The 22,087-nt window shown below is 52.7% G+C and overlaps 13 protein-coding genes across 13 annotated transcripts; 7 read left to right on the plus strand and 6 right to left on the minus strand.

Annotated features, from left to right (window-relative positions):
• Positions 1-753: 753 nt before the first annotated feature.
• On the plus strand, positions 754-2,847 carry N7459_009566 (putative serine peptidase; the record flags this gene model as incomplete). The annotated part of the gene is made up of 10 exons (XM_056948734.1): positions 754-975; positions 1,041-1,158; positions 1,217-1,371; positions 1,422-1,544; positions 1,609-1,781; positions 1,842-1,929; positions 1,990-2,095; positions 2,156-2,315; positions 2,363-2,560; positions 2,628-2,847. 10 exons carry the CDS (start codon positions 754-756, stop codon positions 2,845-2,847), a joined length of 1,563 nt encoding a protein of 520 aa, XP_056795959.1.
• A 535-nt stretch (positions 2,848-3,382) lies between these two features.
• N7459_009567 (Rpo12/RPC10 RNA polymerase subunit family protein) lies at positions 3,383-3,694 on the plus strand (the record flags this gene model as incomplete). The annotated part of the gene is made up of 2 exons (XM_056948735.1): positions 3,383-3,591; positions 3,670-3,694. 2 exons carry the CDS (start codon positions 3,383-3,385, stop codon positions 3,692-3,694), a joined length of 234 nt encoding a protein of 77 aa, XP_056795960.1.
• A 501-nt stretch (positions 3,695-4,195) lies between these two features.
• On the minus strand, positions 4,196-5,546 carry N7459_009568 (anthranilate phosphoribosyltransferase; the record flags this gene model as incomplete). Its single annotated transcript, XM_056948736.1, has 2 exons — positions 4,196-5,161; positions 5,220-5,546. The coding sequence occupies 2 exons, from the start codon at positions 5,544-5,546 to the stop codon at positions 4,196-4,198; spliced, it is 1,293 nt and encodes a 430-aa protein (XP_056795961.1).
• Positions 5,547-5,823: 277 nt separating this feature from the next.
• Positions 5,824-6,879, plus strand: N7459_009569 (mitochondrial 54S ribosomal protein uL10m; the record flags this gene model as incomplete). Its single annotated transcript, XM_056948737.1, has 1 exon — positions 5,824-6,879. The coding sequence occupies one exon, from the start codon at positions 5,824-5,826 to the stop codon at positions 6,877-6,879; it is 1,056 nt and encodes a 351-aa protein (XP_056795962.1).
• Positions 6,880-7,122: 243 nt separating this feature from the next.
• On the minus strand, positions 7,123-8,544 carry N7459_009570 (phosphatidylinositol-specific phospholipase C; the record flags this gene model as incomplete). Its single annotated transcript, XM_056948738.1, has 1 exon — positions 7,123-8,544. One exon carries the CDS (start codon positions 8,542-8,544, stop codon positions 7,123-7,125), a length of 1,422 nt encoding a protein of 473 aa, XP_056795963.1.
• A 953-nt stretch (positions 8,545-9,497) lies between these two features.
• N7459_009571 (sugar phosphate isomerase/epimerase family protein) lies at positions 9,498-10,499 on the plus strand (the record flags this gene model as incomplete). The annotated part of the gene is made up of 1 exon (XM_056948739.1): positions 9,498-10,499. The coding sequence occupies one exon, from the start codon at positions 9,498-9,500 to the stop codon at positions 10,497-10,499; it is 1,002 nt and encodes a 333-aa protein (XP_056795964.1).
• An 830-nt stretch (positions 10,500-11,329) lies between these two features.
• Positions 11,330-12,694, plus strand: N7459_009572 (uncharacterized protein; the record flags this gene model as incomplete). Its single annotated transcript, XM_056948740.1, has 1 exon — positions 11,330-12,694. The coding sequence occupies one exon, from the start codon at positions 11,330-11,332 to the stop codon at positions 12,692-12,694; it is 1,365 nt and encodes a 454-aa protein (XP_056795965.1).
• A 90-nt stretch (positions 12,695-12,784) lies between these two features.
• Positions 12,785-13,827, minus strand: N7459_009573 (Kelch repeat protein; the record flags this gene model as incomplete). Its single annotated transcript, XM_056948741.1, has 2 exons — positions 12,785-13,611; positions 13,662-13,827. 2 exons carry the CDS (start codon positions 13,825-13,827, stop codon positions 12,785-12,787), a joined length of 993 nt encoding a protein of 330 aa, XP_056795966.1.
• Positions 13,828-13,866: 39 nt separating this feature from the next.
• On the minus strand, positions 13,867-14,202 carry N7459_009574 (uncharacterized protein; the record flags this gene model as incomplete). Its single annotated transcript, XM_056948742.1, has 2 exons — positions 13,867-14,064; positions 14,101-14,202. 2 exons carry the CDS (start codon positions 14,200-14,202, stop codon positions 13,867-13,869), a joined length of 300 nt encoding a protein of 99 aa, XP_056795967.1.
• A 121-nt stretch (positions 14,203-14,323) lies between these two features.
• Positions 14,324-15,328, minus strand: N7459_009575 (uncharacterized protein; the record flags this gene model as incomplete). Its single annotated transcript, XM_056948743.1, has 1 exon — positions 14,324-15,328. The coding sequence occupies one exon, from the start codon at positions 15,326-15,328 to the stop codon at positions 14,324-14,326; it is 1,005 nt and encodes a 334-aa protein (XP_056795968.1).
• A 1,650-nt stretch (positions 15,329-16,978) lies between these two features.
• N7459_009576 (uncharacterized protein) lies at positions 16,979-17,722 on the plus strand (the record flags this gene model as incomplete). The annotated part of the gene is made up of 1 exon (XM_056948744.1): positions 16,979-17,722. One exon carries the CDS (start codon positions 16,979-16,981, stop codon positions 17,720-17,722), a length of 744 nt encoding a protein of 247 aa, XP_056795969.1.
• A 683-nt stretch (positions 17,723-18,405) lies between these two features.
• Positions 18,406-19,244, plus strand: N7459_009577 (uncharacterized protein; the record flags this gene model as incomplete). The annotated part of the gene is made up of 4 exons (XM_056948745.1): positions 18,406-18,578; positions 18,651-18,765; positions 18,823-18,991; positions 19,147-19,244. 4 exons carry the CDS (start codon positions 18,406-18,408, stop codon positions 19,242-19,244), a joined length of 555 nt encoding a protein of 184 aa, XP_056795970.1.
• Positions 19,245-20,131: 887 nt separating this feature from the next.
• N7459_009578 (phosphotransferase family protein) lies at positions 20,132-21,367 on the minus strand (the record flags this gene model as incomplete). The annotated part of the gene is made up of 1 exon (XM_056948746.1): positions 20,132-21,367. The coding sequence occupies one exon, from the start codon at positions 21,365-21,367 to the stop codon at positions 20,132-20,134; it is 1,236 nt and encodes a 411-aa protein (XP_056795971.1).
• Positions 21,368-22,087: the final 720 nt, after the last annotated feature.

Below are 22,087 nucleotides of genomic sequence, written 5' to 3' on the forward strand. Positions count from 1 at the left end.
CCTCCGTTCATTGATCGGGTATCCGGCGGACCTTGCGACGATGCGACTCACTATGTACTAGTGTGGAGTGGAGACTCTGGTGGAGTCTATACAATCGTCTTCTTCAGGGACCATTGCGTTTCTCGATTGCGACCACTCGAATTGCGGTATGGATTGATTTTTCGAGGGATGATTGACTAGTACCTGGCTACTTATCAGCAACCAGTCGACATCAAGCATGCTAGTCATTTCCTCGATGGCACGCAAGATCGGACTTCCGACGGTACTTGTACGGACGATCTGCATTGAATACCCCGCTGCGGTAGAGCGGCACATAACCCTACAATCCAACTAACTCAACCAGACAGCAAGAACAGCAGCACCAGAGAGGAGATCACCAACAAGGAAAACACTGTCGGATTGTGACTTTTGGGCATGCGCGAGTGTGGCGCAGCCCAGGATAGTGTGATATACAACCCATCCGCGGCCACCGAGGAACTTCAGGCTGAGAAGCTCCCCTCTCCACCGTCCGAAATGGCGACTATCCCATCTCTGCACCCCGTGGAAGCTCCGGCGCTAGGGTTCTCCACTGCGAGGAGCCTAGCTTGTTCTTCAAGTGCAACGGAGAGTGAGCTACATGATTCGCGTGCAGTAGCGGCACGACGCTATCTGAGTAGCTATCGTGCCTTCTTATAAAAGAAGGCCGACTGGTGCCCCCCATGGCCTCCTTTCTGGGTCTTGCTGTTTTCATCCCTTCACGCTCAAACTGTCACGATGGTTGTTCTTTGTAGTATACTCTTATTCGCACTGAGTGGTTCCACCGTCCAGGCCGCGATTGCACCGAAACCGATTGCGCCACGTTCAGAAGCTGCGTCCACGGCGACCTATGGCGAGTCGACATTCGAGCAACTACTTGATCACAGCAACCCAAGCCTCGGAACATTCTCCCAGCGCTACTGGTGGAATTCGGAGTGGTGGGATGGAGAGGGTTCTCCGGTATCTAGGCTTGTCTTCGGCATCCCAGCCCCGAATAACTAGTCTAACAAGAAGGTCGGGAACAGGTGGTTTTGTTCACTCCTGGCGAAGAGGCAGCCGGTGGATACACTGGCTACCTGAGCAACGAGACCATTACTGGTCTCTATGCACAGGAGATCAAGGGTGCTGTCCTCCTGATTGAGCGTAAGTTTCGCCTGATCTCGGAGGCCAGGATAGAACTAATTTGCCTGCCTTGATATAGATCGGTACTGGGGAGAATCGTCTCCTTATGACGACCTGACAACAGAGAACTTGCAATACTTGACGTTGGCGAACTCGATTGCGGATCTCACTTATTTTGCAAAGAATGTGAAGCTCCCGTTCGACACGAACAGCAGCAGCAATGCTCAGAATGCCGTATGGTTCCCACATGCAAGCTTTTTTGTTACTCACTGACCATATTGAAGCCATGGGTTCTGAGTGGAGGCTCCTATAGTGGTGCCCTTACCGCATGGACCGAGTCGACCTCTCCCGGTACATTCTGGGCGTATCACGCCTCCAGCGCACCGGTTGAGGCTCTTTACGACTACGTGAGTCTAACTATCCACGACTAGGTAAAAGATTTGGTATGCTTCCTGCTGACACCAAGTCCAGTGGCAATATTTTTCACCGGTCCAGGAGGGCATGCCCAAGAATTGTAGCACCGATCTCTCGCGAGTGGTGAACTACATCGACAGTCTCAACAACAACGGAACAGAGAAACAGATTCAGAAACTCAAGGATCTGTTTGGTCTGGGTGACATTGAGCATTTTGATGACTTTGCAAGGTATTTATACCCTCTCATAGTCCTTAGCATGTGCATATGTTGATGCCCATTTCTTCTCAGTGCCCTCGAGAATGGTCCTTGGCTCTGGCAGTCCAACACCTTTTATACCGGATACTCTGAATTCTTCGAGTTCTGCGACTACATCGAGGTACTTTGATTGATATTTTCTGCCATGAACAAATCCCCCCATACTGATATTGTTTCTTAGAATGTGGAAAATGGGAAAGGCACTGTCCCAGGAGCAGAAGGCGTTGGCCTCCAAAAGGCACTGCAAGGCTACGCCAAATGGTTCAAAACCGTCTACTTCCCTGGATGTAAGTTATAATATGCTTCGTCGAAGAGCTCGGCGCGCTAATTGAGAAAACCAAAACTAGCTTGTGCGGCCTACGGCTATTGGACTGATAAAAACACCACTGCATGCTACAACACTTACAATACCTCGAGCCCCATTTACACCGATCGGTCAGTCCGCAACGCTGTCGACAGGCAATGGCAGTGGTTCCTCTGCAATGAGCCACTCTTCTACTGGCAGGAGTAAGTCCCATAGCAGCGTATAAAGAACAGCATTCTGACTGTACCAGTGGTGCACCTTCCGACGTCCCGAACATTGTCTCTCGTACCGTCTCAGCTGCATACTGGCAACGACAATGTCCTCTTTACTTCCCCGAAGTTAACGGACATACTTATGGAAGTGCAAAGGGCAAAACGGCCGATAAAGTTAACGCGTGGACTAAGGGCTGGGACTTGACCAACACCACTCGACTGACTTGGACAAACGGGTATGGCTTCTAAAAAGTCCACTCTTAGGATTTTGATATTTCCTATCGTGCTAATGCAAATGGATAGTCAACATGATCCCTGGAGAGAAACAGGTGTCTCGTCAACCGTCCGCCCTGGAGGGCCGCTCGAGTCACGAGCTTCTGCACCTGTCCATATTATTCCGGATGGAATCCATTGCTCTGATCTACTTCTCAAGAATGGTGCTGTCAATGAGGGCGTTCAAAAGGTCATTGATGCAGAAGTGGCACAAATAAAAGCCTGGGTGGACGAATATTACAAGCAGTGAGGCCAGCAAAGGATGTCTTCCAAGGGCGATCTATATTATGATAATTTTTATAAAATATCTGTAGATCAATACAATGGAACTTTTTAGCATTGCCGTGCTTGATCGATTTTGCCTGTTTTGACAATTCTCTGATGGTGACCGATATAAATAAGCCGTGCCGGGTATATATCCATAGATGTTCGCTCAACGACTGCGAGGATCGGTTAGAGGTGGAGAATGAACAACCTCACTCCATGATCTCAAAACAGCCAACTGCCTCAAAAACGGAGGAACGTGGCACTTCAGAACCTCCATGAATAGATACCTACTATATAGCTAGAAACCTATACATAGATCTCCAAAAGCTCCGGTTCTGACAGCGTCACGTGTGATGACATAAGCATCCCCGGTCCCGCCGCGAATGAAAAAAAGAATCTCGCCGACGCTCACCATAACCACCTCGATCCTTTCCTTCAACCTTGCAAGTCGCCGTCGCTTTCCGCACGCACGAAATCGTTGTCGCATACCAGTATTACTCACAGCCGCCTGTCCAATCATGTCTCGCGAAGCCTACCAGGTCCCCTCGATGGGCACGCAGAACGCCTTCAGCAACGATGGTGGATTCAGCAGCACCATGGCCGTCGACACCCCCTCGGTCGTCTACCTCTGCGGCGAGTGCTCCGCCCGCGTCCCCTTGAAGCGCGGGGACCAGATTCGCTGCAAGGACTGCGGACACCGCGTGCTCTACAAGGAACGAACCAAACGGTGAGTAACTTTGCCAACCGCGCCAGTGCTCTGGTCTTTTTAGTCGCATTGGCTGACTCGAGTTTCCCCCTTGGATAGTATGGTCCAGTTCGAAGCCCGGTGAAATAGCGTCCACACAACGAAGGGGAAAAGACGTCGAGGCGTGAAGGCTTTGACGTTGCGGAGTTGATGGGAATGGGCTCGCGATACCTTTGACCGGTTGTTTCTTTTATCTTGATCTTTCGACGAATCTTGCATCAGATGGCGCTTTGGAGTTCCGCCCCAGTTTCGTGTACATATACCATGAGACTGCGATCTCTCATCTGGGATTGCCTCGGCTTGGCCGGTTCAACCTGCAACAAATACGGACGAGCACTTTGTTCTGCTTCAAAGAAATTCCAGCTGGACTTTTCATCATTATCTCGCTAAAGTACCCGAAAACCATCCCAAATTGCTTTTCTAATGTTAGGTTCAACGCGTGCGGCGGCGTTGTCGAGTGCCCGAAACATCCACATGTCCATAAACTGGCCCGGAAAGTGAAAGCAGAGGCGACAAGGCGAAAACACACCTTACGCCTCTCGAAAAGGAAAGACATGGTTTCTACCATAGATAAGGCCCAGCATGCTCATTGCAGCTTGTTGCTGACTTCAATGAATTGCTCCATGCATTTGAGAGCAGACCCACTTTCGATCGCCCAGCGTGCCCGGCGCAATCCTTCCTTCCAGCGCCCGCCGCCAGGACCACGTTCCGTGACGACCTGGCCGTCATCGCCTGGACCCATGTTGCTTGTATCGGCCTCGCAGATTCCGGATGTAACTAGCAGAGCGGCCACGTTCATGAGAACGAACTCCAAGATAGGGTCGTCACGGGGGAGCTCGTTCCGAAGGATGCTCATCAACTTCATAGCATTATCCTTGGGCATTTTGCGTCCGTAGACCTCGGTGAGGGGATGAGAGGGCAGACCAAAGTCCGCCGGACATAGCTGGAAAGTGTCGAGCTTGACCAGCGTACGAGGGTTCTCCTCGTCACTGGAGGAGTCCTGATCGCCTCCGGACGGTTGCTTGTAATCAGGATTGGGGTACTCGGAGAGCCTCCAGCAGTTTGTCGGACCCGCGCAGCTGATTTCGTCCATGTCCTCCTCACCGCAAACAACGAGTGCCTTTTTGGATCCGGCCTGCCGGAGAGCATCCGCAAAGATAGGGCCGAGGCTCTGGTAAGCAACACCGACTAGTCGAGCCTCAATCGCCCATTCGACCGGGTTGGCCAAAGGACCCATGAGGTTGAAGATTGTTCGGATGCCGAGACCGCGACGGACCGGGTTGGCGTACACCATACCTGGGTGGAAGTTGGGTGCGAACAGGAACGCATAGTTTGTCTCCTCGTACACCTTGGCCACGTTGCTCGCGTTGACAGCGCTGATGTTCGGGGGTATCGGTTGGATAGCGTTGAGAACATCGGCAGACCCAGAGAAAGAAGTCTGAGCCCGGTTTCCATGCTTAGCGGTCATGAGGAGCGGCGACGCAATGATCGAGGATGTTGTGGAAACGTTGAAAGTCGAATGCGAATCACCTCCGGTACCGACAATGTCACACTGAAATCCATGTTTCGTCAATAAAGACAGATAGTCTCATTTTCAGGAATCTCCTCACCAGTCCACCATTGTAATTTCCTTCGCGGCGCCCGCGGGTCTTGACGACCTTCTGTAGCGAGTCCTTGTCGATCTGGCAAGCAGCTTCGCGCATCCGGTGAGAGCATTTTGCAATAACATCTGCTTGTTTGTCTTTTCCCGTGGAGTGGAGAAGGGTCAAGAGCGCTGCAGTTTGAATGTCTGACAATCGGTCATCGAAGATGAGAGCAAAAGCCGAAGCAATGTCTTCTGCACTGACGCGGATTTCTGTGGTAGAGGGGTACGCCAGGCGTTTGAGGAGAGGGGAGATGGAGACCACCTCCGGCTTCTGGTACTTTTCAGAGGTCATTGTAGCAGGATTGAAGGGTTAAAAGACTTTCCACGGGCCAGGGAGACTTCAATGGGTCATATAAACGCCCGATCAGCCAGCCATGACTCAAAGGAAAGCCCCTCGCATCCATCACGCATCATCGGCAGAATATCTCACCGCTCATTCTGGCGCCTTTCCCCTTTGGGCGTCATAAAATATCACTCGGCGAACTGCCCTTCCAACCTCCGAGGTACTTTTGGTCCACTCCAACCATCCAGCAATTGTGTTCAGCCACACCTGTAACACAATAGACACAATGCCTCCGCGGTTACAGCTCTCGTCGCTTCGCCGACAAGCCCTCCGATGCCCTTATGAACTGCGCATTGCCAGAAGCGCAACCAGCGCCGCGGCCCCGGCCGTGACGCCTGCCGCGCCAATTGAGCAGATGACACGCTTTCCTGCACCGATCTCGCGAACTCCTCCCACCCAGCCTCCCTCGCACCGCAGTCCTGAATATCGTCGGTCACAGCTTCTGCGCCAATACACGTCCATCCTCCGCACATCCCCTCTTCTGGTTCTGTTCCAACACAACAACCTAAAGTCCATGGAATGGGCCTCCATTCGACGAGAATTGACGAAGGCTCTGCAAAAGGTGGATGAGAAGATTGCCGCCGAAGGGCGGACGGCCCAGCCTTTGGCACCTTACATCAAGCTGCAGACGATCCAAACCAGCATCTTCGAGGTTGCGATCCGCATTGTCGAGTATTTTCGACCCAACGAGGCCTCGCTGGCTTCTGGCAAGCCCCCGAGCGCCGTCGACCCCATCACACAGACCTCTGCCGAACTGCCTGCGGTTTCGGGCTCTAAGGATGACCCATCACTCACCCATGATCTGTCGCGCACTGCCTATGCAGCAGTCAAGCACTTGAAGGGCCGCCACGAGCTCTCTGATATTCTTGTCGGTCCTGTTGCCGTCCTCGCTATTCCTGCCGTTTCCCCCGAACACATGAAGGCCGCATTGTCGATCCTCACCCCTAAGGAAGCCGGCTTCCCCGCTCCCACCCGCAGGGGTAACCCTGACTACCATGACCCCATTGTCCAGAGTGGTCTGCAGAAGATCAACCTGCTGGCCGCGCGTGTGGACGGCAAGGTCTTCGACGCCAGCGAGACCAAGTGGGTCGGTAGCATTGAGGGCGGCATGGATGGCCTGCGCTCTCAGCTCGTCATGGCCCTGCAGAGCATGGGATCCAGCGTCGCCAGCACTCTGGAGGGCGCTGGCAAGAGCCTGTACTTTACCATGGAGAGCCGCCGAAGCGTCTTGGAGGACGAGCAAAAGGGCGAGGGCGAGGGCGAGAAGAGCGACTCGTCTTAGTTTGACCACGGTCATTCTCATTCTTGTATAATATTGGCATCCCGTTGGTCTTTTTTTCTATCCTAGAGTATTTTGAGCTTGTTTTCATTCAGGACGGGTGTATACTGCGCAAAACCAAGACTTGTGAAACCTCTCAAGTTCGCTCTGATGTATGGATCATCTCCATGATATCGTACCAGCCAAAAATCAAAATAAGAATGTAATCGATCATAGCTTGTGCTCAATGTACAAAAAGGTGCATGTCTAGTTTTGCCTCATGCGCAGTTTACCATTCATGCCCACAATGCAGCGCGCGAGGTCCCAGTCTCCATCCAGACCAACCCAGTCCGTCACCAGAATACCCGTCGAGCAATCACCGTCATCATCCTTATGACGACGGCAGATGTAATCAACGATCGCAGGGTTCACCTTGGCGGCAATCTTCTCGGGCCAGGTATCCGTCTTCCAGAAGTTGCTCGCACTCAGGAAGTTAATGAAGAAGGGGTATTTACGAGCTTCCTGAGCATTCGGCAACTCGCCGAACGGATAGTGGCTCTTACTGGCGCGGTCAATTTGCTCCTTGACGAAGTCGATCTTCTTCTCAATGTTCAGAGACTCTTGGACCTCGTAGAAATCCTGGATACAGAGCTGGCCGCTGGGGCAGACTGCGTGGGGTGTGTTGTCAGCCCACGCAGCCGCATCGATGCCCCAGCCATTTCCGCCATGTTCCTTGGCCAGGTCCTCGGGCAGGTTGAAGCGGCGGACGAGGACGACCTTGCCGCGGGCTTCGCCGAGAGTGGGGATCTTGGGCCGCACCCACCAGCGGCTGTCGGGGCGGGCATAGTGCTGTTGCAGGATGCGGGCCAGTTGCTCGTCGTTGGCGTTGCCGGGGCCCTCGCGCTTCACGGAGACGATCAGCGTCTCGGAAGGGTTCTTTTCGAGGAAGTCGTTGACGTCGCGCATCAGGTCGCGGAAGTACTTGTTGCCGGTCAGGGAGATGGGGAAGACACTGTGCACGAGAATCAGCTCGTCCTTGGCCGGGTCGTCGGGGTACTGCGGCTGCACACGGATGTCGAAGAAACGCACGCCGTTCTGGAGTTGCTCGCGCGGACTGACGGCCTGGCAGCGGACAGACGGGGGTGCGACGTGGCAGGTGGGTGAGTTGTGAGTGCCTGGGATGGAGAGCGCGGAGAGCAAGGTGTCGTCGCGCAGCTCCTGCATCCAGGCGTGCAGATTGGCGGAGGAGAAGATGGCCAGGTGGGATTCGGGGATCACATAGACACCGGTCAGCCGGAACCTGGGATTCTCGGCCAGGGCCTTCATGGTGGCCGACTCGGAGGAGGGCACGGGGGTCTGGATCTGGTGCTGCTCGCCCTCAACCTCGAAGGTCAGGCGCAAGCGCTCCTTGTCGGAATCCCTATACGCATCGAGCTCTGTGTGCTGGGTGCTGAAGGGCTCCAGGCGGAGGTCAATCCCCTGCTGCTCGTCGAAGGGCTGGGTGTCCTGGTTGATAGCAACAACGGGAGCATTGGTGCGCGTGGTATTGGTCAAGACTCGGGTGAAGTTCATGGCCAGCGAGGTGATCTCGTCACCTCGCTTCTTCTCTGGAGCGCGGAAGCGCTCAATGCGCTTCAGGATGACGGGGGTGTTGGTGTTGTTGCGGAGAGTGAGTTTTTTAGCAACCATGGTGGATGACGGGGTGGAACGAAGCTCGTTCCAGCTCTGGAAAGCTCGATGAAGAGGCAATTGGACTTGGATGGGATGGATGTCAAGAAGAAAGAGAAGAAAGCGAGGGAGATGAAGATCTGGAGTTTACCCCTCCATGCGCGATCCGCGGGCGATCCATCGTGGAGCTCACTCTCTTGGCAATCGAAGCTGATTCGAAGCTCACAGCCATCGCTGACGCTGCGATTTCCCATCTCACTTCCCTCCCAGGCACCCGCAAATGTGATTCGGAGCCCCGTGGGAGAGTGTGCAATCGCAATTGCAAGATGCAACCCGAGTGGAGAAGGATTGTCATGGCATCCCGCCATTGAACGGACACCAAGAAGTCGATTTACAAGAGGAACTGGTGGAACTATGAAGAATCCTTGTGGAACCAAATCCGAAACTATCTCTCGTCCAATCGAGCAAAGCCGTGGATTTCTACTTGATCATTCCGGGGAACGGCCGACATTTCTAAGCGGGCATTGCCCAGTAAGAGGATGTCGGTATAGGGAATTCACCCCAGGTGCTTGGAGATTTCTGGATTTTATCGCCTCAATTCCTAGCCCAGAACTCAGGGAGCAGCAGCCTATAGAACAAGAAGAATTATGAAATGAAGGGATGTCAGAAAAGTAGACAGATCGATTATTGGTTCTATTCTTCTCAGGCCAGACTCCAGCTTCAACCCAGACTCTATATGCTCAATCGCTAGTGAACAGAATATCCTTGTCACATCACTTGGTTCACTAGAGCGACGATGCCTTCCATAGAGAGCAACCTCGGTGTATTCTCCCGACAGGAGGGGAGATCGGAAACCAGAATCCGCACCCACATCCAGACTGCGTATAAGTCGGACACAACGCAAGGATTTGGATGACAGACAATGTTGTCTTCTCTGTTTAACCCGCAGGTTAACTGTTTGTGTTCCGCCAAGCATGATGATCTCCAACAGATTGGCCATTAGTACCGTGTCCCTCGGTCAACACCCATCCTACACTTTGGAAGACAAGCTCCGTGCAGCAGCCAAGGCCGGCTACGATGGCGTTGAAATAGTCTTCTCTGACTTGGAGGCATACTCGCAATCCCAGAATTTGGCCACGCTGGACGGCGCTGAGAAAACCAGAGCGATATGCGCCGATACCAGCCTAGCCATCCTGTCTCTGGCACCTTTCGAGAACTACGAGGGAGACAGGTCTTCCTTGAGTGATAGACTACAAAAAGCCGCACATTGGATTGAAATTGCCCGCGTGTTGCGCACCCCCTATCTTCAGGTTCCTTCCCAGTTCAAGACCAATGCGATTGGCAGCGACGCCGTCGTCGTGTCGGAGCTACAGCAATTGGCTGATCTCGGAAGCGCCCGACAGCCACTTGTATCCATTGCCTACGAGCCGATGTCCTGGTCAACTTATCACTCCACATGGGAATCTTCCTTGAAGCTGGCAGAAGCAGTCGACCGGCCAAATTTCGGGTTATGCCTGGACACCTTTCATATCATCACCAAGTTATGGGCCGATCCGTTCGCTGTGTCGGGGAAGCTTCCCGATGCCGATCAACGGCTTCAGCAGACGTTGGAGCGCTTTGTGAGAAGCTGCCCTCTGGATAAAATATTCTACGTTCAGCTATCCGATGCGGAAAAGTTCCATCCTCCGTTTTCCACGGCTCACCCGTGGTATTTGGAAGGCGAAGCACCGCAGTTCACATGGTCCAAGCATGCGCGACCATTCCCCTTCAAAACCAATATGGGTGCTTACTTGCCAGTCTTGCAAGTTGCAAGGGCATGGCTCGCGGACAAGGGCTTTACGGGTTGGGTTTCGATGGAGATATTCGATCGTCGCATGCGTAGCAAGGACACTCGACCAGAAGCTGCTGCCCAGCGAGGCATCGATTCGTGGCAAAGACTTCGCAAAGAGCTCGCCGCGAGTCAGTCCCGACTGTGAGACAGGAATATAGAGTGTGGATTCCGAGAATCCATCGAGGCTGTTATGAGGTACTTCCTGCTTCATCAATTCCTGGATATTAAACATGGATGGATTGGCCGTAGACTGCGTGTTTGTATTCTGGAAACGCCGGCGGTGATACGATACGCGTATTGGCGTATCGTACCTCCCAACGGCGATCGCCTGGTGCTTTTCAACTTCAACCTTGTGGGTTGCGACTCGCAGGCGCTGATATCACCACAACTCCCTGTTAGACAAGATATGCCGGTGCAGACGGCGCAGTCTCAGACCATCAATCCACCCAAGATCCGTCGTCGTCATACAGGTTGCAGGTCGTGCCGCAGACGAGGGAAGAGGGTTAGTATCGTCCTCCCCAGTTCCACGCTCCGGAATCTTCTAACCCTCCCTAGTGCGATGAGACTAAGCCTCGGTGTCACGCCTGCACAAGGCTGTCACTCGAATGTGTTTATGGTACCGATTTTCGTTTTCGAAATCTTACTGGTGCGCTGGTGCAGCAAGATCCTACCACGACTGGACTGGTGTCATCTCCACCGGTGACCAGTTCCAAGCCCAGCGTCCTGGATATTGATTTGTGTGCCAACAGTGGAGCCTTGAAGCTCCAGATCCCTAATCGGTTTTGGGACTTTTCCACCCCGCAACTTTCACCCACCCTGAGTACCCGAAACGATCTGGATGCCACTTACTTTACTCATTTCCATGACCATGTGCGGCATCTTCTTCCCGCAACTTCCTTTCAATTTACAGAGGCCCATTTGCATCTACCCTATCTACGCTTTGCCCTCCTTTGCATATCCGCGTCGAACCTCTCGATGCTTGACGCGCGAGTTCAGAGCCATATTTCAGCAACCGACAATCGGAAATCAGTCTTCAGCCCTCTGATCAATAGCGCGCACCACTGTCAAGCCCAATTGTATCACGATCTCGCGATCTGGTATTGTCGCAATGCGCACTCTGACGAACTCAAATATCAGGCTCCTGCAATTCTTGCTGCATACGTCCTGATTGCCTTTTATCATCACGCATCGACCAATCATCTCAATTTTCGATTGGCGGTTACAGAGTCGGTGCAGTTTGTGGTGCAGAATCGGACCCAAATTACAGATTCCCCCAGCGGACCCGATTCATTGCAAATGTGGTTCCGTCTCTGCACATCGCATCGACCGGCAAAGCCGCCTGCACTGCTCCTGGAAGGGCAAGGAGCTAGTTCTTTTGGGCCTAATCTCCTTCCCGATGTCACCGAGCACCTCTATCTCAACTGCGTACTAGGAATGGGTGAAAACGAGCTTATATACGACATCCTCATCAAGACTCTCGAGATCCGGACCAAATTGGTGGTGTTTCATTGCGTGGCACAGAGCCGCCAGATATCTGAGTCGTCAAGTGAGGTTGGTACCCTTGCGCATGAGGTCTTGAACAAAATGCTAGGAAGGAAATGCGCACCTGAAGAGTACACCGAGGCCCAGGAAGGCTTTGTGCACACCTCGCATCTTCTGGGATTGTTGGATGTTCAAAAAGAACGTCTGAAGGTGTGGAAAGCTCGATTCAGTGTAGACCAACTCCCAACAGACCTACACGGCCTTTCGATTCAACATGGACTCAAATGTGATGCCCCGTGCTTCTTCGCTCGTCCAGACTATTCGACTCATCGAGATACCATGAACGCACTCTATTGCCTACTCTGTGAAGCCGCCTTCGAACAGTCAAGTGGAGTAGGCACATCATGCCAGACTTTCCCGATGGCCAACGGCCGTCAAGTCACTGCCTTTGAGAACATCGCCCATACTATATGCCAAATAGCCGACATGTTGGATTTCACTATTTCGAGCACTGCCGATGTGTACACGCTTAGCTTGGCAGAGGTGCTACTTCAACTCGTGCTGCTTGGGAAATCAGATGAGATTTTCCATCATATCTTGGATGTCGTATGGCCACAGCTCGAGATGAATGGCAAGGGCTACGAGCACTCCCATTATCCGACGCATCTCGTGAAGCGCATAATAGCCCAAGTTGCGGTGTACTGGAAACAAGGCCGGACAGTGACTGTTGCCCTGCCCGCAGTTCCAGAAGAAATCCCAAAGTTCAAGCTGCTGGATATTGACCATCCGGTGAACCTGGTGGTCTGTGGTTTTGATAAGGCGGGTCAACATTTCATCGAAAAGTTCCCCCTTCCATGATTTATGTCTTACTAGACAGTTGAGATTCTTTTGCCAAATCAACCGCCATATGATTAATCTCTAGTCTGCTGGACTAAGGGTTGAATTCAATCACACAAGCTCGAGCTTCCAGATATCTCCCAGACGGTTATTCGACTCGCCTAGTCCGCCATGCACGACAACTGTGTTCGTACCAGCCACATCAGCATCGAACCAGCCCCGTGCCACAGGAGATTCATCCCCTTGGGCGTCCACCTCTGCCCATGTCTTGTTTTCAATGTCAAATGCCCAGACGTCATCCAACATCTTCCCAGCCCCCTGATGACCCAACGAGCTCGGATCCCGCTCGCCGAACATGGTAAGGAGGATGTCACGGCCATCTTGAACAACGGGCACTAAAACACTCACACTCCGCGGGGTTGGTCCGGCTTTACCATCGGGCGGGAAGGCGTGTGATATCCACGAGTTGGTCACAGGACAGTAAATGTCCACGCTTCCACCTTGCTCAGTCTTCCCGTCAAACCCATTCATCCTGTACAGCTTTCCCTTCACGAAAGTAATCGACGTGCCCCCGCGTGGGGGATCTACCGCGGGCGCGAGCTCCGTCCACTGTTTGCGCGAGAGACTGAAGGCCCACAGATCCGCTAGCCGGCCCTTTTCCGGACAGCCCGCGTGTAGATACAGCGTATCACTCCCATCGCTGGTCATGCAGTGATAGCTCCGCGCGGCAGGAAAGGCCTCCGAGTGCGAATCAAGGAGCGACCACGCTCCTAGGGCAGGATCGAATTCCCATACCGACCCTCGCTCCTCGATAGGCGCCATCGCGACACCGCCGCGCCCGGAGAAGAGATAGATCTTGCCATTCAGGGTGGCAGAAGCCGTTCCGACCCGTGCGGAAGGAGATTGTGACGTCGCCAGCGTGGAGGATAGGGAAGGGGCTGGGTGAGTAGTCAGAGAACCGGTCTTCTTTCATCTGGCAGCGACTGACCTTCGCCTAAAGCGATGACGTGGACATGATTGTCCCGGGGCTCGCGAGGCCGCAGTTCTCCGCCGAAGACATAGGCATGTTGGCCGACGACCGAGACCACCTGGGACGAACGCTGGAGTGGTTCGGCATCCAGAAGCTTCTGCCACTTTGCACTGAGTCTCGCCATATCGGATGCGGTATTTGGGTCTTGCGCGATGTCTTGGGATTAGCAGAAAAGGAGGGTGTCAAGGATAGAGAGGAGAGTGTGGCGGATTTGGGGAGGGTATTTATAAGTCCAAGCCGATTCAGCTCTGCTTAGTATCCCACTGGTCCATTGCCCCGGTGGGCTGAGCTGGAATCGCCAAATACCGAGGAAGAAAGCAAGACGATCGTGTTGAACTGCAGTCTGGGCTTTTTCAACGTTCTTCGTAACATTCAAGATGCATTACCGCTCGATAACATCCCGGGCGTAAACTTTACCCCGAACAGGAATAGCGGGATGGCGATTCTTCTCCTTCAGGGCCGGACTGCGATACGGGGGTCGGTACAGCTGTATTGCCATGACGGGCGTAAAATACTTCCCGGTTTGTAGATATGATTCTGGAGGTATAAATATTCGTAGTCGACAGTCTTTTCAAGCTGTGGATGAACCTCTATGGACCGTCGTGTTTGCCAAGCCCTTATCAGCAATCATCATCTCCGCCGACGCTGATCTTGCGAAGCTCCCAGCCGAAGGACAACTCGCCGTAAAATCGAGTCTCATCCCGCGCCAACATGATCGAGATTTCACTTCCGTGATCACGGTTGTAGTATCGTATTTGTTCGTCCTGAGCGGGAACCAGGACAGGAACATGTGGATTGTACTGATTTCGAGCCGCTACTTTCGCGGAGTACTTGATCGCATTGATAAGTTTGTGGTTCTCTGCGGCCCGCGATTGGCTAATCCGAGTAGATGGGTATGTTTTGGCGACGGACACGACGCCAACAATCTGTGCTGTTCCCGCCTTCTCCTTGTTGATATCTCTCATCTGGTTGATAAAGGCCCTATATCCAGTCGATGTATCCCGAATAGCTGGCTGGATGTAGCTTTTATAAGCTTGTGTGCTGAAGAACCTCATTCTGCCAGGTTTTGAACCTAATGTGTCCGTTTGCTGTTGCTCGTTGAAGCGTTGGATCTCTTCTTCTGCTATATTTGTAACATCCTGGCCATATTCCGTCCCATATACAAGGAACCATGTGCCATAGGTCGACACCACGAAAATTGCGTCACAATCTTCACTTGGCATCAGGAAATTCAGCCGGATAGGATTCTCTTCTTCGAATGTGCGTGAACCGTAGACTAAAGGCCGTTGGCCGGCCGGTGCGAGCGTTGGAAGTGACTCTGTAGCGGTGGACGTTTCCACTTGCGTCGTGGTAGGTATTTCGAGCATCACAGGATCAGGCGTATCCAGTTCCATCGAGTCAGGTTCGTTGTCAATCTCGGCCTTTTCGAGTTCCATCAGGTGGCTCCATTCCGCATCCGTCAATTGTACTTGTCCGTCGCCGAAATCTGCCAACATGTCTTGGAATGCTTCCTCCCATTGATCGAGGGACTCGGATCGTTGGACCAGCGTGCGGCTGGAGGCAACGGGCAATAGCGTCGCAAGAAAGACATATTGCAAAATATGCATATATCGAGCTAGTTTCATGGTCGAGAGAACAGAAAACCAAAACGGAGATCAAGAGGGCCAAGGACTGAGTTGAAGTATTAGGATAACAGGTTTGGTCCGTGAAGAATCACGCCGGTAGGGCGAGTCAGTGGCCGGTCTTCCGGTATATGCACTCTGCCTGGCCTCCCTGTGTTGGGACCCATGGGGGCTGCTCAGGAACTTTGACATTGTCGACCCATCTCTTGGTGCTCCGTGTCCCTAATATTGAGAGTTGGTAATGTAAATAGACGCCCCATCTGGCGAAAAGAACACCTCCATTACTCAATTAGGCATGGCTCAGCGTCTACACTAGGGGGCCAATGACGCGCCCCTGGATCCCTCGCCGTAGAGGATGCACCGCAGATCCTATGCGAATCATTCCATCAATTCTGACTCTGAATCAATTGGTTTCGAGCCAACTATCTGAGATAGCTGCCATATGGGGGGCAGATGATGGCGGTATGTACACACTCGCCGCTACTATATGCTGGCGCTAGTTCCATATGGGGTAAGGGCGTGTCCCACTATAGCCCCGATGGGCAAGTCGAACACGTTAGAAATTTAGAAGGGGCAGACCATTCTCTTAGCCATTGTTATGATCGGATAAAGGGGAGAGATTTCCGCGCCTTCGTGACTGGTGTTAAAGCCCTTTCCGACGTTACGTAGTTATGCTCCCGTGTCGCTCCGCAATAAAAGAGGGTGGCACTCCTCTACTATTCATTGATCCAATCTGATCATCACATTTCTTACCAGGCCATTCAGTCATGAACAACGCCCTGATCCGTCAAGTCTGACCAAAGAGTAATGGTGATGGCGGGATGCCTGAGAATTCGGGCAGCCCCCGGCGCCGTGTACATAAGTCTCAGTTCAGAGGATCTTATCTTCCATCCTCTCTCCATGCACTCCGTTCCTTCCTTTCTGCTGGTTTCAGTTTTCCTGTATAGATTCGCCCTTTCTTCTGTTTCTTAGGTGATTAATCTCACCTGGCACTCGACTCTCACGCCATCAGTAACTCTCTCTGGAATCGACAGGGCGACCTTGGCTTCACAATGGATACCTCGGCCATGGCACACTTCTAGAGGGCTCTGAATGCTGTCGCAAATGGATTGATGTCAACATGCCACTCCGACTCGGACAGCCCCTCGGTGGGGCTGTGGTCGACTCTCCACTACGACACCTGCATGATCCTAGTTCGAGTCGGCTTCGTTCTACAACAATATCCAGAAGAGAGCTGGGCGATATGATATCGGATCAGCCGCACGCACACGCGTTCTCATTCGAAGAGAAAAAAAAAACGCCACTATCAACTCGCCTCGGCCAGAGCAACAGTGCGATGGTTTCGGCGTACCGATAAGTGGATGAAGATCGCGACGCTAGACGTTAGCTGCAGCACCACAGCATGGTTTGGATTCCAAGGCTTCGCCTTCGTGCCATATCCACACGTGGACGCCGTGGGCATCCTGCTTTGCTCAAGCTGGGTTGGCGCCAACAGGCTTGCTGAAGAAGAGGACCCTCTCGCATGACGACAATGGCACTGCCAGCCTACTTAACCCACGCTGCTGCACTCCCTCAGTGGTGACAATTGCGACTGGTCTATTCGAACCACTGTGCTTATCTCGTCCTGCCAGCGATTCTTATCTCTCTGTCGACATGGGTGGCATCTCGCACTACGGCGTCTGGGCTTGCACACCCACCAGCTACGAGGCCCAAACGGTGAAGCAAGACCCCAAGTCTCCTCACATCTACCTTCACTTCACCGATGACTCTGCGTCCAGCAAGAAACTCGAGGCAGCTATCAATGTCAAGTCGACCGACAAGGACACCCGCCTCGTGTTCTGGGTGACCCGCAACTTCACCAGCACCATCACGCAGACACTGTCCGATCTCAACGAGGGCTTCCACCTGGCCCAGTCGAGCAGCGCGGGCGACTCCAACGACTCCAGCCATGACAGCCACGGCCGCAGCCACTCCCATCGCCGTCATCACCGCCACAGCCGGCGTGAGGAATCCACCCTGCAGGGACTCGATTACCTCCGCACTAAGGGGCTCCTCGATATCGAGTCCGGCCAAGTCCTTCCCAGCGATGTCCCGGGCCCCAACAATGACATCCTCGACAAGTTGGAGCCCATCCTCACCGATGCGATCGACAACAAGGCCACGGCTTATATCTTCGGATCGTCGTATGGGTCGGGGATTCACGATATCCACATGAATCAGGGTAGTCTACCCAGCTATGACAATGGAATCTACGAGGACGGAGCTTTGCTGTTCAAGTTTGACGACGGTCACTGGGAGGCTGTGTTCCTGGCCTTTGCGTCGCAGAAGATCCCCACCGACGACCAGGGTGAGGCGGAGCCGAACAGCAAGTCTCTGGCTGACATTCTGGGTCAATAGATGGCATGTACAATGCAGTCACGATAGATGGCATGATATGAATAAAGCATACATTTCAATACACCATAAAATGGAGACATTTGAATATGATATGTCAAGAGAGGTTGCCGTGTTGTATAGCCCACGCTACCAGGCTAAACGAGTCGAGGTGCTCGACTATATCCAAAGACCATTTAGAGGAACCAGGGACTCATCCAGACGGTGCTACGCAGTTTTCCCCTATCTCTAAAATGGATCCAATGAAGAAGTCCATAAAAGGTCCAGCTATGATGGAATGAAGACCCAAGAAGGATCTACAGACTGCTCCATGATCGTTTCTGCTAGTATGGGAACCTGGTCACACAGCCGACTCACCTGTGTTGGGAATGATGACGACGATGAGGTAAAATAGCTGTTGCTAGCCTACACTACAATGACCTGGCGGTCTCGTCTCCTCGGGACTTGAGGAAATCTTGGTCGTTGCATATGCCTGTGCGGTTGGGAGTTGAAACCTATTGTAGACGCAACTTTGAGGGACGCCCAGCTTCACCACGATCGGCCGATCAGGTTCTAGCGAGTGTGTATCTTGCATGGATATGGACTCCCAAGTGCATGCACCCGTGTGCATGAGAGGATATTTCAGAGCCCAAGGCCTCTTTGGGCTACCACAAGATTACGCAACATATCTCCAGCGTGGCTAGAGCATGGCCCACGGCCTCGGCACCGCAAGAGATGGAGGATTCCTCGCCATGCAAAAGATTCCCCTTGGGCGGTCCACTCTCGGTCATTGGTGTGGAAAGATCGGGTCCAATGTCACCATCACATCCGAGTACATCTTTCGACAGGCGCCGGGACTGGATATCGAGGCCGACTCGGAGTCATATCATCGCCAGAGTCTATCCGAACAGGAGGATTATGGTTCCTAGGGTCTGGCTCCTCAATACCCCAGCGACGTATTGACCACGACCGGGGGCTACGTCGGCCTGAAGCTCGGGATGAGCTCAGACGCTCCGCTCGTGCAACGGGTCAAACAGTTCGCTCTCAAGGCCGATGGCGTCGCCAAAGTGCGTATCTTCACATGCATCATCTCGCATTGCTTGGGTTGTTCCTGTGCGATGCAGTGCCTCAACTGCCCCTCGAGCTCATCTCGTTGCCCACAAACTATGCGATCAACATATGCAGGTATCTTCTTGCGCCAGAGGGTTTCCTTCCGCAGCACTACAAGCTACTGGATGAGCCAGTCTGTCTTGCAATCCGAGCCCTTGAACCTCGCCGAGGTCGACGAGAAAGGTAAGCGAGTCCAAGTCTGTGTCTCGCCCGTGCGGGATACCACTTGGACTCTGCCATGTCATGTTATCCGATCAGCAGACGCTCGACAAGGCAAGCGCATGGACTTGAAATCGCCAGCTGCTTCTCAACAAGATTCAATTCAGTGACATGGGCAGTCTGCGTGACACCTCTTTCGCCGACAGGAGGCGTCTGGGACGATGATGAAATGGACTCCTCAGTAATGGCTGAAGTTGATGCAAAATTCCAACAGTAGCTGGGTCGCGTCCCTTCTGACTTATCGATCACCTTGCATTCAACAGCTTGCATCAACTGCATCACAGACTGCATGGGCGATGATGGGGCTGCTTGATCAACTTCCGTGTACTAATCTGGCGATCGAGCGTGGAGTTCGCTATCAGGTGGTCTCGCACAGACCAAAGAAGAGTATTCGATCTTCATGGCCTGGGGGGTTGTACACTAGAAACGGCTTCCCAATTCATTCTGAATTGGATATGACTACCACCCTCAGTATTTTGCTATGTGGCCCAAGTTGGACGATTGCTCAGATACATGTTTTCTGATCATCTGCGTTTCCCACATGAAATCAGACATCTCGTGAAATAACGCTTGACGACGGAAGGTTATGTCTGCTCCTGCGTTTCGGATTCCCTATAGTCACTTATCAGCATATATCGCAGGGAGATCAAGGCATCCTTCGTACCTTTTACAGGAATAACATAGTTCTCCCTCTAGGTGGATAACGGCATGAGTCGTACACACCGTCTGGTGCGCAGTACAGTAGCCTTTGCTTTTGTTATACCGACAATTGCCTTTTTTCTTCATCGGGCAATGATGTGTGGTTGTGCCTCCCTTCTTCGGCATGACGAATCTTCGGGACTAATTTCGTTATCGATCTGGAACTGGGGAGATATGTGATAAAGGAGGTGTGAATCTGATTACCCGAACATGAGAGAAAGAAGGCTGCCCGCCATATATATATATGGCCTTTGCGGTATCTCCTCACATCTGACGCGCGGGGGGACCTACACCCATCACCAGCCCTCAAACCAATGAGCAAAGAACACGCAGATTTAATCCTTGTCCGCATCTGACTCCACTCACACAGAAACACTTTCGATCCTCCCCCTCCTATACAGCGCCTTATTGCGCGGTTGCCGAGGAGGGAATTTTAGGTCCTACCATGGCTCCCTTGGCCAGTTGCAACGATCTGTGTACTTCCTTCCACTCGCTCAAAAGTAGTTCAGCGCCCATCAGGTCTTCGTTTGATTGCAATCCGTCGATAGCGAACCGGATAAGCTTCCGCGCTAGTCGATACTGGGTACCGTATGCAAAGCGACGATACGTCGGGCCCGCTGCATGTTCGAATAGTTCCTTCAATTCGCGGAACTCGGGTGTCGGGGGTGCATTGTCTGCAAGGCGCTCGTCTTCTTCATCCTCGTCATTCCACGCCCACAGCCACATCGGAGGCGAGCAAGACATGAGAGGCGGGGCGAAGAGTGCGCTATCCCAGTCAAGGATTCCGGTAATGGCTTGCGGCTGAGTTGACGAAGAGGCCCTGGCCAGGATGTTGCGAGGTTCTAAATCGAGGTGACAAAGGCAGAAGTCATCCCCGTCCAGTACCCCCAGGGCGCTCATCTCCGACGCCGCGGTAATGAAATGCTCGAAGAAAGAAACCCTAAAGGACTGATTTGGGCCTTCTGCGACAGCTAGCTCTCTTTTGTGAACAAGGATTGCGTTAAGCAGATCGAAAGTCGCCTGTGTCGCAGGTCCGTCCTCGTACGGCACCATCGCGTCCATCCCCGTGCTATCGAACGGTTGAATCATCAACGATCCCTGAGAAGGCGATAAAGTGAGTCTGCCAGCAGTCGCACTTCGGATTGAATGTAGCTCGGCGTAGACTCCGCCTAGCTCTTTTGCAATAGCACATTTCATGTGGTGAGGCAAATCCGGATACGCGGGGAAAAGAGATGTGCCAGGAAGGCGTGTCTGGATCATATAAGGACTTTCCAGGACATTGCGTGTCGTCGTATCAAATGCAACCACGTCCGGGCTTTGGATTTGCGGTCGCTGCCGGAGTAATTGCAGAGGCGCAAGATCGCGATCTATCTGCGCACCTTCAAACCGTGGAACGCGAAGAATGTACTGGTTGACGGCACGGTGTTCGCTGCTGGTCACGACGACGCCAATAATCCTATTAAAACCTCCCCCGCGCATTCGCTCAATGGAGATTTTGCCACTGGCAGGAACTAGCACAGTTTGGCATAGCTTCAAAACTCGCGCCTGGAAGGCCTCGAAGGGTTCGTGGTCATAAACAACGGTTGACGAGTCGGACTGGGAGTCCACTTCCGACCCGGGCGTCACAACTTCAGGAGACATATGGAGAATTTGCGGGCGCGCTGGCTTGAGACTCAAATGTCCACTATCAAGTCCTTGATGCTTCCAATTCAGTTGGAAGACGAGAATGGGAATTTCGCGATGCGAAATTAGTTGGAGAGATGCGAGGGAGACCCATGGATGTAGCTATTCAGAGGGCGGAGAGTAGTGGCAGAAGCAGTCCAGCATACGGGATGCTCCTTTTTCTCTCCCATCAGAATTACACCTAGCCCAGATACTGCTGTTGTGCTTGTGGGGACTGATGATAGCGCTCGAAACCGTTATCAATGAACCTACACAGATCTCGGTTATCCCGCCTGTAGGCTACTGTCAGTCGAAGAAGGGCGGTCTTGCTGTTGGTGCCACTCTATTGTTTCGTGCTTGCCTTTGTTGTGTCCCAGTTTATAGTAACTAACAGTTTTAAGGCAATACAAGGCACGGGAAGCGAGTCGTTTATAATTCGACTAGTGATGACGGAGAAGAAAAGAATCTACACACGCCTCATGTAGACCAGATCGAAGGGATCTCGGAGGAAAGACCAAACAACCAGCAGAAATCAGTTGATAGGAGAAAAAGAGAAAAGGAGAGAAAAAGAGAGAAAAGGAGAGAAAAGGAAGAAAAGGAGAGAGAGAGAGAGAGGTCTCACGGCGATGCGCCATCTACACGCATTGACTAGGCCATGATACGTTAAAGAAAGCAAGATCCCCACGCATCGAAGAATTG

The sequence above is a fragment of the Penicillium hispanicum genome (genome assembly GCF_028827665.1).
Source record: "Penicillium hispanicum strain IBT 35686 chromosome Unknown utg000008l_segment0_segment0, whole genome shotgun sequence".
In the NCBI taxonomy this organism is placed as follows: domain Eukaryota; kingdom Fungi; phylum Ascomycota; class Eurotiomycetes; order Eurotiales; family Aspergillaceae; genus Penicillium; species Penicillium hispanicum.